General features: G+C 37.2%; 1 protein-coding gene across 12 annotated transcripts in view; it reads right to left on the reverse strand.

Moving 5' to 3' along the window:
- CBLB (Cbl proto-oncogene B) overlaps positions 1-13,200 on the reverse strand; it is a 225,864-nt gene that overhangs the window by 103,436 nt on the left and 109,228 nt on the right. For all 12 annotated transcript variants that reach the window (XM_024989738.2, XM_024989734.2, XM_024989731.2 and 9 more), the window contains one exon: positions 4,932-5,088. In XM_024989738.2, coding sequence (XP_024845506.1) covers positions 4,932-5,088 — 157 coding nt within the window. The remainder of the gene's footprint in view (positions 1-4,931; positions 5,089-13,200) is intronic.

Here is a 13,200-nt window from a genome sequence, read left to right on the forward strand (position 1 = left end):
ACCAGGATAGCTGCTCTGAACTGACTTGTCTACAAAGCCTTGACTCCCATGGTAACACACTACAATTCTAACATTTGGTTCATCCTTGTACAATTAGAAAATCAGAAAAGGTTCAGTTTAGAGGTGAATTCTACAGAAATCCTTCACAGAAATACACACACACACACACACACACACACACACACACACACACACACACACACACACAGAGGCTTTGTTATCACTCTCTCTAATGGGATTAGTTGTCCCTCCAAATCATGGCAAGGGAAAAAAGGCAGCCAGTAATAAACAACTTTGCTTGAGGGTGTTGAATGAATTATCTCTGCTGTATCTTTAAGGCTGAAGCTACATTTATCCCAATGAATTGGCAGCATACTCTATCTAATGTGCCAAATTATTAACTCAAATCTTCTATGTAAAAGAAAAAAAAAAAAAAAAAGTATTCTGTGTTGCCAAGTGAAAGTTGTCAAAATAGTTATCCTAGACTCGATTACTGGTGGAGGGCTCCTACTTCTGTTTGTTTTGAGACTTGTTCCTTGTTATTGTTAAGCAAGGTTCAAATTTACAAGGCGGAATTCTTTTAGGATTATACCCTTGAGAGGAGGATAACAAGGGAAAGAATGATTTAAGAATGATTTAGTAATGAAGAGTTTAACCTTTGCCGAAATAACAAGAAAAATCTTTAGGGTATTTCCCCATCATACTAAAATACCTAATTGGGGAAAAATGAGCTCTGGAGAACACTCTTATGAGAGGTTCTGTCTATGTACTTGAAAAAAAAAATGTTTTTAATTTTCTTCTTAAGGGATGACTAAAAATTACATAAACAATACTTGGAAGAGTATTAGCATGTGTTTTAAAAAAAACTGAATAATAACTATCAGGAGTCACTGAGTTTGTTTTGTTTTGCTTCCTCATCTATAAAGGACAAGGATGAAAAGAATATAAAATATTTGGGTCACTTCCATTAGAATCCACACAAATTAATGAAAGCTGTTTTTTTTTTTTTTAAAAACAATGCTGAACTTTATAGACAGCCCATGCACAGACCAAATACAAGTGGAGTTTTGAGCCAAATGCTGTGCTATATAGCAACCATTTCTTGGTAATAATTCCAAGGCCTAGCTTCTAACTGCAAATATATATACTTAATAGGAAGTCTGTGCACTATTTTATTTGAGAATGAAACCCACAGTCAGAAACACGTGGTAGTTTTGTATTTTGTGTGTGCGCGTTTAAAGTATGTTGCCAAAGAATGGCTAAATAAAGTGGGCAAAATAAAGTGCTTTGAAGAGTGATTATTTTTGCAATTTGTTGTTAGATTATAGGAAATCTTTTTTCACACACCAAACACAACATTATTTGGAGATTCTCTTTTTAAAATTACTGATTTTTGGCTGTGCTGGGTCTTCACTGCTGTGTGGGCTTTCCTCTAGTTGTGGCGAGTGGGGGCTCCCCCCTAGTTGCGGTGCACAGGCTGCTTATCGTGATGGCTTCTCTTGCTGTGAAGCACAGGCTCAGCAGTTGTGGTGCACGAACTTAGTTGCTCCATGGCATGTGTGACCTTCCCAGATCAGGGGTTGAACCCGTGGCTCCTGCATTGGGAAGCAGATTCTTCACCACTGGGCCACCAGAGAAGCCCCTATTTGGAGATGCTTAAATGACTACAGAAACTAATGAAGTATCTTAAAAAGACTAGTTCCTCCATTCTCTCAAAGGTCACCGTGTTCAGGAACACTCATTTACTGACTTACAACCTACCCTGGGAGCAGAACCTTGGCTGGGCTGCCCAGATTCTCTCTCAATCCTCACTGCGAAAGATGACTTCCTTCACCTCTTTTTCTCCCTATTCCACAATGTGTACATTCCATAGGCACTACTATATATAGCCCCAAATCACTCACTCCTTATCCTGCCACCTTACCCATCCCACTTATTGCCCCATTTCTCAACAATCCCATCTTCTCTTACGGAAGAGAATGGGAAATGGAAGGAGGAAGGAGCAACAGCCCCAAGGAGAGCAAAGAAGAATGTAAAAGCCCATATTTCCAATCTGGGACTTGAGCACTCGACAATCCCAGCATCTCTGAACTACCTGGAGGGGAGACGGATAAGGTAACAGGCAGACGGAGGAACATAGCCATTGCAAGATCTTCCCAGGGACTCACAGCACTGTCCAAGTTCTGGCAAAATATCAGGATGAGGGAAGAAAGGAAGAAGGGGAGACCAGAATCCTCCAGCTTTCTTCTTTCATGTCCTAGACAAGTCTCAACTCCATCTCCTCACCGCAACTGACACCTTCTTCAAATCTGATGCTAGATCTCTAGAACAAAGCCCAATCCTGAAGGTGTCCTTTGACCACTTTCAGATCCCACTCTGCTAAATACTCCACCCCCAACAGTTTAACGCTAGAAGAATTCACAACCACTTTACCATCTATATCACAAGTAGAGCAGAATATATGTCCGTGCAGTAATAGTAACCATAAAACTTACATTTTAAATATAGACTACACAACTATAAGAGGAAAATATTACTCAATTTTTAAAGTTATACAAAAATAAAAGATCAGTAAAAGTTAATACATCCACTTTCTGTACACAAAACCAATTTTTTTTATATTTTAAAACACATACATGATTACAGTATAAGCTTAATGAAATGAGGAGAGGTAAAGAATCTTAGAAAAACACAGGGGCTAACAAGAGTTCTTTAGCTACTTCTATAAGCCTGGGTTTTCAAAGACACCAGGTATACTTTGGTCCACTGGCGCTGTTTTGTTTTGTTACCTAATACTTTTCACAGTAGCTCTACTTAAAAGGTTCTTTTCCTCTCCCATCCCCTGGAGCATAAAGAAGATATATGCACCTTAGAGTGTTAAGATTACTTGGCTATTTTAAAGTGAAACAGCTTATAAGAAAATATGTATACACATTAAGCAGCTGTTTGGGTAAGTGTTTAACCAACATTAAATTGCCATCATACTTTTGATATATAATTCTGAGGCCTCCTAGTATTTAACATTCTGACTGAAAGTCATCCAGGCTCCCCACAAAAAAATACACTCTTTCTAGAATAAATAGTTAGGTTTAACGTATGGAGAAAAAAAAAAAAATTAGTTTTCTTCCTTCCCAAGGGGAAGAAGCAGAGTGCCTGGTATTAGAAGGTCTTGGTATCATGTTCAGTCAGTATATGTAAAATTATCAAAAACTTTTAAAGAAAGGACAAGTTCCATTATAAAATAATCAGTATCAGATAACACAGCCTTTTCCTAAAATGTATCTTAAAGTCGTTGGAAAAACATTAACTGACAACATACATATACCAAGGGAATAATCATGAAACTACTGTAAATTGAAAACAACCAAAAGCGTACTTTCTGCAGTTACTTATCTAATTTTCTATTCTATACATCTAGGTAGAATTACGATTATAAAGCTGTAATAAAGTAAAATGTATTCTGTAAGTACTGTCGATAAGAGTTAATTTGCCCTCTGTTAATGGGTTCTTTTATAAATTAAAAGTTAATCCCACGTAATCTTGTTTTCTTACATAAATCAGTTACCCGATCCTTGCAGGCAAGTACCAAGCAGAGTCATAAATCAGAAAAGCAAAATTCTTACAACATGAGAAACATGAAAACCAATATTATACTCTAACATTTGTTGAAAGTATGTTTCAAACAGAATAAATCTTACTGCAGACTAAAATAAAAAAAGAAAGAAAAACTGTGTTGGAATATAAGCAAGCCTCATTTTTGATCAATTAAACCTCACTTGCTATATAATTTACCAGGGATTTTAGGTGCGATTCTCATTTTATGACCACTTGAATTTCAGAGATGATATGCAATTTAATGGCAGAAGCAAATTCAAAGCAAATTGCAAGTCTTCATATTTGGGGTAATTCTGTCTACACATACAAAGGCACAAAATGATGATACCCAGCTTTTATTATATGATACCTACTTCTGAATAGCTATGTGAAGACAATCATAAAAGAATGATTCAAAAACAAAAACAATAAATAGGAAAAGAAGGTTAATCTCAAAGTCACTGATATCAGGGAAAAAAACAAGAAAACCTAATTTCCCAAATAAGAGATATGCTAAATTAATAACAGACTATTTTGATGGAATATTCTGTAGCAACTGAAAGCTGAAAATTACACTGATGAAATATTTACTGACATTGAAAAATGTTTATAACATATGGTTGAAAGAGCAAAGCTAGCTGTAGAATCAGTATACATCATAGTAATCGCCTATACAGAAGAGGTTAAGTTTGCTATTTATTCCAAAGCTTGCTATTTCCCTTCTCATCTAATGGGTGTGGGAGGTAAAGGCAGCTGTTGAGATACAACCTCAGCAAATGCCCACCTGTAAAACTTGCATTCTGTCAGTTACTGGGCTAGAATGATCAACAAAGTAAAATGAGAAACTAAATAGGGACTTTTTATAAAGCAAAGCTCCTTTACATAATAAGCAATAAGCTTATTGCTTATTACTAACTTCCAGTTGCTTATTATCAGAACACCAGATATCCCAAACTTAAACTCTAAACTTAGAGCAATGACCAACAACTTGCTTTTAAATGAAGTGAAGTGAAAGTCGCTCAGTCGTGTCTGACTCTTTGAGACCCCATGGACTGTATGGTCCCTGGAATTCTCCAGGCCAGAATACTGGAATGGGTAGCCTTTCCCTTCTCTAGGGGATCTTCCCAACCCAAGGATCGAACCCATGTCTCCCGCATTGCAGGCAGATTCTTTACCAGCTAAGCCACAAGGGAAGTCTGCTTTTAAATAGGAGACTATCAAAAATGAGACTATTTCCCATATATCTGTACATTATGCATGCATGTGCAAAAGACACACATACGCAGAGAAGGAAGAGAGTAGAAGAGAGCGCAGGATTAAGCAAATACAAAGCTTACCTGAAATAGCCTGGTAAAAATATCAAATTCAAAAACTGAAATGTAATCATTACAAGTCAAGTCAATGGTTGATTTTAGAGCCATTGCTTCCAGGCCAGAGCTAATCTGATGCACCTCATGAAGGCATTGTCTGAATACTTTCCATGGTACAATAGTTCTGTGCAAGAAAAAAAAAAGTAATTGAATCAAGTGTCATTTAAGACATACCTTCCAGTGAAACAGCACAATTCAATCATAACATTAATATAATTGTATTTGTACTAAAAGACAAATAGTTGAGAATACTATTTATAATTCAGAACATAGGTAATGGGTTTTGCTAAATGGATTATTTTTCATTTGCTAAGAATGTGACCAAAATGCAGATCAATTTTTCTCTCAAACAGTCCTCGACTATCAAGATATTTCTAAAAATGCTTCCAAAGAAGGTATTAGATCAAAGTCCTGTATGTCTGAACTCTTCCTTTATTTTCTTAAAGTAATAACAGGATGATGTGTTCACATAATAGCAAGAATTCTTTGTTCATTGCATAAGAAAGTTCAGGCAGAAAGTCATCAAGATATTTCTGCCACCATCCTGATATGTTCTAAAGAGATGGAAAACCACTTTATTTAACCTTTCATACTAATGCAAAGGGAAATTTCAATAATTTTTAACCAACCCCACTAGGTATCAAATGGAAAGTTATTTATTCAACACTCACTGATCAACTTAATAGTAAAACCCTTGTATCAACATTTTTTAGGTAATATACTTACATGGTTCAAAAATTTTGAAGAGCATAGAATGGTACCCAGGGGAAAGTCTCCCAACTCATTCTCTACCTGACCAGTTTCCAACATTCACCCACCTCCTGTCCACCATGAAAATGAATAACATTCATTATTTGTTCTTCACTTTTCCTCCTTTGGGAATGTTAAATGCCTATTTCTGAACAAGTGGAAGAAAATAATCATTCATATGTTGAAAATTTTAAGCTGCAGTTTTCATAATTGTTGTGTTTAGTCACTGAGTCACGTCTGACTCTTTTGCAGCCCCATGGACTGAAGCCTATCAGTCTCCTCTGTCCATGGGGTTTCCCAGGCAAGAATGCTGCGGTGGGTTGCCATTTCCTTCTCCAGAGGATCTTCCTGACCCAGGAATTGAGCCCACATCTCCTGCACTGGCAGGCGGGTTCTTTACCATTTGAGCCACCAGAGAAGACCAGTTTTCATAATAGGATGGCTATAAAAGCTATATACACTCTCTTCTAAGATTGCAAATATTTAAATAAAGATTTTTCTTTACTAGTATCTCTTGAGAATTAAGACTCAAGCAGAATGGACTAAATTAGTTGGCCCCGTGTGATACTAATCCTTCCAGTGAAGCATCACCATAAAGGTAAAAGGTTCGTATTCATTCAGTAATTATCTCCTGCAGTGGCTGTCAAACTTGAGCATGCATCAGAATCACCGAAAGGCTTGTTAGCACAGAAACTGATCAACCCAAGATATTCTGACACAGTATGACTGAGGTGGAGCCTTGGAACTTACAATCTTAACAAGTTCCCAAGTGATGCTGATGTTGCTGGGGACAACACTTTGAAAGTCACTGATCTATCGTATCTATTAATTGCTAAGGCAGGGCACTGTGGAGAAATACAATTATGGAAATACAAGATACTATCTCTGCCCTTGAAGAACACACACTTTCAGGGTAGAAATAAATCTGTAATGCTAAAGACTACAGAAGGGGCATTAAGGAAGTGCTGGAGGAATTCCAGAGAAGGAACGGTCTGTGGCAAGATGAGTAAGTGAGTGCTGAGACAGCCTAACAATGCTATACTGTATATATAAGAAAGTTTATGTTTGATATGCCATTAAAAAAAATGAGGCTGAATACATCAAAAGGCTTTGCTCTATGTATGAAAAAAACAGGAAACCACAGAGAACTGAAGAGAGACACCACATCAGAAGCCATTTAGAAGAAACACACGTCAGGCTCTGATTAAGGTTAACAAGATGCTGCTGTTTTAAAATAACAATGAAAACTTCTGATAATATGAGGAGGCTTTTTATTTACGGTGAAGTGTAAGTATGCAATTATGTCCAACTTCATTACAATTAACTCAAAAGCAGTGCCTAAGAAGCTGTTTTCTTTTCCAAATTAAAGTTTCAAATATTTAACACATAAAAGGGACATGAACCATAATATTCAAAATTTTTTAAATAGTAAACAAAGAACTACTTATTTAAGAAGGGTATGTGTTTTCTCTTCTGTACGGAAATGTTAAGAGAATTCTGTCTTGTGTATATAGTATAAAAAACAAATTGATTGGCCAAATAAGACACCATTTGATATCAATTACCATAAAAAAATTATCCTCCTTCCAGTATTTAAGGTGCATGCAAATCATAAGTCTTTTGAATACCCAGTGATATCACACAGTGAATTATTAAAAACTGTGCAAACATCTAATGCTGTAGTCTAACTTACTACTTTGGAACAAAAATTCACAAAGGGGCAAGTTACATTTCCACAGTACTTGTGCAAATAAGACTTTCCCAAGCTCCTTTGTGATAAGTGTAAAGTACAAACAGGCATTCATCAGAACCTTAATTAAGGGTAGTAACAGGATTGAAAAAGAAAGGGCCTTATTTGGTTAACTCACCACATATAAAAGTATATACAACAGAGACCTTTCCTTTGATCAGCTGAGCCAAATATCCGTGATGGGAAGAAGAGACACAGAGTACAATGGTTTCTTTAAAAAAAGCTCTAACAGTGCTGCACTAAGGATCTAAACTTTTTAAAGAAGATTTCAAGTTGCCACCACATTCTTTCCTGAGGTTTGTGGGGGCAGGGGGAAAGGCAGAGGATGACTGTTCACACCTTTAATTAAACTGTAGCAATACCACAGAGTGGTGGTTTCTACCACCTCTTCCCCTAGAGATTAGCTAGTGAGAGAAGATATTAATGGCAAATTATTGTTTTACAGATACACAGAAACTTCAGTGTACTCGCAGAGATCTAGGAAAACAGAAGAGGCAGAGAGAAAAGGAATAGAATATAAAAGGGCCAACTAAGCTTCAAGCTCTCACCATTCCAGAAGTACTTTAAATTTGTTCTGTTGCCACTTACAATTATAAATCATTTTAATTACGAATTGAATTAAATTTAAAATCCAACGAAAAGTAGAAGTAGCCATCAATCCACAAAGAAATGAACAAAAGACCAATGGGTAATATAATAATGTTTGATTTCAATATAATAATAATATGAGTTCAGGATCTTTAGAGTTACAATAGGAATAAAAATGAGAGCTGCCATTTACTGTTGACTTACTATCTGCCAATCTCCAAATTAAGTACTGAGTTTCTCATAGTAACAATGTTAGGCAGATAACATATTTATCATCATGACAGAGATGGGGAAACTGGGACTTAAAGAGGTTAAGGTATTCACCCAAGAAAGACCTTATATGTGCCAAGCATTGGCTAGGTTCAGAATGAAAATATAAATAAAGTCACAGTCTAATAAATGCAAAGACTTATAAGTAAATTATGTTGTGCCATGTGACTAAGGTTATCATAGAAAAACATTCATGTGCTATGGGAATCCAAAGGAATGGAGGTCCTGGCAAACAGCAATCATCTTTTATTCATCTTTACTCAATACAGAAGAATATGTAATCTGTGACATTAAACTGTGTCTATCATGGGTAAGTGAGTGCTTCACAGAGGAGGAAGCTAGATATTTGACTGCAATTAACACCCCTCTACTGGAATCAAGACTGACACGAGAAATATAAATATTTCTCAGATATGCAGATGACACCACCCTTATGGCAGAAAGTGAAGAGGAACTAAAAAGCCTCTTGATGAAAGTGAAAGAGGAGAGTGAAAAAGTTGGCTTAAAGCTCAACATTCAGAAAACTAAGATCATGGCATCCTGTCCCATCACTTCATGGGAAATAGATGGGGCAACAGTGGAAACAGTGTCAGACTTTATTTTGGGGGGCTCCAAAATCACTGCAGATGGTGACTGCAGCCATGAAATTAAAAGACGCTTACTCCTTGGAAGGAAAGTTATGACCAACCTAGATAGCATATTCAAAAGCAGAGACACTACTTTGCCAACAAAGGTAAGTCTAGTCAAGGTTATGTATGGATGTGAGAGTTGGACTATGAAGAACGCTGAGCACCGAAGAATTGATGCTTTTGAACTGTGGTGTTGGAGAAGACTCTTGAGAGTCCCTTGGACAGCAAGGAGATCCAACCAGTCCATTCTAAAGGAGATCAGTCCTGGGTGTTCTTTGGAAGGACTGATGCAGAAGCTGAAACTCTAGTACTTGGGCTACCTCATGTGAAGAGTTGACTCATTGGAAAAGACTGATGCTGGGAGGGATTGGGGGCAGTAGGAGAAGGGGACGACAGAGGATGAGATGGCTGGATGACATCACCGACTCGATGGACATGAGTTTGAGTGAATTCCGGGAGTTGGTGATGGACAGGGAGGCCTGGCATGCTCAAATTCATGGCGTCGCAAAGAGTCAGACACGACTGAGCAACTGAATTGAACTGAACACCCTTCTACTATTCAGAAATGGTTTAATAATTTAAAGTTGGGGGGTAGGAGCTAGTCTATTCACACAATGTCGGGAGAGACAATAACTTGATAAATTTTAAAATCCTAGAGTTTTAACACAAAAGAATAAGGAACAGAAGACAAAAATGTAAGCAGACTGATACTTGAAAAAAGGACAAAACATTTCCTTTAAACCACAAGTTCATAAAAGGTTATTTAGGTTTTATTTTTAACTCGTTTGGAAAAAAAATCCATATCATAAAAGTGTGAATCTGAACAAAGGTTGGGTGTGTGGAAACAGGAACTTTCGTGTACTTCTGGTGTGAACGAAAATTTACGCAGCATTTCTAGAAGGCATTGTGGCAGCAAGTTTCAAAAACCTATAACAGTTTAACTCAGAAAGCCTACTTCGAAGGATTTGAAAAAGGAAATTGTTTAAAATAAAATACACAGCAATAAAGACTCATTCATGTCTCTTTAACACTGTTGTCCATAATACCAAAAAATTAAAACAAGTATGTTCAGAAGTAACAATACTACATATATCCATAGAGTAGAATATCTTACAACAAATAAAAATTATATGGAAAAAACATTTACTGTTCTAGAAAATTGTCTGTGTCATTAAATGGAAATAGCATTTTTAAAACTGTATGGCCTTGGGTATTCCCTGGCTGTCCAGTGGTTAGAATTTCGTGTTTTCACTGCTGAGGGCCTGGGATTCAACTGAGATCCCGTAAGCTCCACAGTGAGGCAAAAAGAAAAAAAGGTATGTCCTTTATGATTCAATGATAAAAACTATCTGGAACACAAATTTTAACTGATGATGTCTAGACATAGAAACAAGATTGCCAGGAGAAATATCAACAATCTCAGATATACAGATAATACCACTCTAACAACAGAAAGTGAAAAGGAAATAGACAGCCTCTTGATGAGGGTGAAAGAGGAGAGTGAAAAAGCTGGCTTAACTCAACATTCAAAAGGCTAAGATCATGGCATCTGGTCCCATCACTTCATGGGTAATAGATGGGAAAAAGTGGCAACTGTGGCAGATTTTATTTTCTTGGGCTCCAAAATCATTGAGTATGGTCTATAGCCATGAAATTAAACGCAACTTGCTCCTTGGAAGAAAAGCAATGACAAACCTAGACAGCACATTTAAAAGCAGAGACGTCACTTTGCTGACAAAGTATAGTCAAAGTATAGTCAAAAGTATAGCTGACAAAGTATAGTCAAAGCTATGGTTTTCCCAGCAGTCATGTATGGATGTGAGGGTTGGACTGTAAAGAAGGCTGAGAGCCAAAGAACTGATGCTTTCGAATTGTGGTGTTGGAGAAGACTCCTGAGAGTCTCCTGGACAAAATGGAGATCAAACCAGTTAATCCTAAAGGAAATCAACCCTGACTACTCAAGGGATCACAATAAACTGTGGAAAATTCTTAAAGAGATGGGAATACCAGACCACCTGACCTGCCTCTTCAGAAATCTGGATGCAGGTCAGGAAGCTACAGTTAGAACTGGACATGGAACAACAGACTGGTTCCAAATAGGAAAGGAGTACATCAAGGCTGTATATTCTCACCCTACTTATTTAACTTTTATGTAGAGTACATCATGAGAAATGCTAGGCTGTAGGAAGCATAAGCTGGAATCAAGATTGCCAGGAGAAATATCAATAACCTCAGATATCACCCTTATGGCAGAAAGTGAAGAAGAACCAAAGAGCCTCTTGATGAAAGTGAAAGAAGAAAGTGAAAAAGTTGGCTTAAAGCTCAACATTCAGAAAATTAAGACCATGTCTTCCAGTCCCATCACTTCATGGCAAATAGATGGGGAAACAGTGGCTGACTTTATTTTTCTGGGCTCCAAAACCACTGCAGATGGTGATTGCAACTATGAAATCAAAAGACACTTACTCCTCGGAAGGAAAGTTATGACCAACCCAGACAGCATACTAAAAGCAGACATTACTTTGTCCACAAAGGTCTGCCTAGTCAAGGCTATGGTTTTTCCAGTGGTCATATATGGATGTGAGAGTTGGACTATAAAGACAGCTAAGCACCATAGAATTGATGCTTTTGAACTGTGGTGTTGGAGAAGACTCTTGAGAGCCCCTTGGACAGCAAGGAGATCCAACCAGTCCATCCTAAAGGAGATCACTTCTGGGTGTTCATTGGGAGGACTAATGTTGAAGCTGAAACTCCAATACTTTGGCCACTTGATGCGAAGAGCTGACTCATTTGAAAAGACCCTGATGCTGGGAAAGATTAAGGGCAGGAGAAGAGGGGGACAACAGAGGATGAGATGGTTGGATGCCATCAACGACTCAATGGACATGGGTTTGGGCGGACTCTGGGAGTTGGTGATGGACAGGGAGGCCTGGTGTGCTGTGGTTCATAGGGACACAAAGAGTTGGACATGACTGAGTGACTGAACTGAACTGAACTCATGGGAAGGACGAACGCTGAAGCTCTAGTACTTTGGCCACCTGATGTGAATAGCTGATTCATTGGAAAAGACTCAGATGCTGAGAAAGATTGAGGGCAGGAGGAGAAGAGGGAGGCAGGGGTGAGATGGTTGGATGGCATTACAGACTCAATAGACAAGAGTTTGAGTAAACTCCGGAAGACAATGAAGGACAGGGAAGCTGGCATGCTGCAGTCCATAGGGTGGCAAAGAGTCAGAAATGACTTAGCAACTGAACAACAAACAACAGATCATGGTAGGATTACAAGCAGGTTTTTAAGAATATCTCTAATATTCTCTAATGGCTTAAAGGAGTAAAAGATATACTAAAACTGTTTGAAGTATATTTTATAATCAGAAATAATCAATTAAAAGCAAAAACCAAAATAGTATTTGCCAATGAAATAGTTTTATATCTAAGAAACACAAAAAAGTTTACGGATTAAACTTATGATAACAGAAATCAACATGGTTGCTGAATATAAAGCCAATATACAAATATCAGTTGTATTTCTGTATATAAGCATACATAATAAGAAAATAAAACATTTACAAGAGCATCTGAAAATATCAAATAAACAGTAAAAAAGCTAACAAAGTACAAGCAAAGGCACAGCATAAACATGCACACGTACATGATCAGATGTATAAGACATAAAGAGATATAATGACTTAATGGACTGGCAGACTCAGTATGATAAAGTTGTATGGTCAATCCTCCACAAACTGATTCATAGATTTATTACAACCCCAATCAGGAAACATTTTCATAGTAGGAATTGACAGACTAATTCTAACCTTCATAGGGAAATGCCAAGTGCCAAATAAAATCAAGCCAAACTTCCATAAGAATAACATTGGCAAGCTTATGGTCCTTACATTAGTTAAGACAGCATGGTATTGGCACAGGAAAGACAATAGAACAAATTTTGGTAATAAATGCAATCATATCTGAACACTGGATATGTAACAACACTCTATAAACAGTAGTAGAGAATGGATGATGATTTCAATAAATGTTGCTGGGTCAAATGAATATACAAATGGAAGAAAATAAATCTTGATCCTGAATTAATTTCATATAAAAACCAATTTGAGCTGAACCTTAGACCTAAGTATGAAAGATAAAGCAATAAAGTGTTTTGAGAGAAACAGAAGAGAGTATCTGCATTACACTGGCACAAGCAAATAATTTTAAACAGGACCTCAAATGTTCAAAGGATAAAGGAAAAG

Source organism: Bos taurus, chromosome 1 (assembly GCF_002263795.3).
Source record: "Bos taurus isolate L1 Dominette 01449 registration number 42190680 breed Hereford chromosome 1, ARS-UCD2.0, whole genome shotgun sequence".
Lineage (NCBI taxonomy): Eukaryota > Metazoa > Chordata > Mammalia > Artiodactyla > Bovidae > Bos > Bos taurus.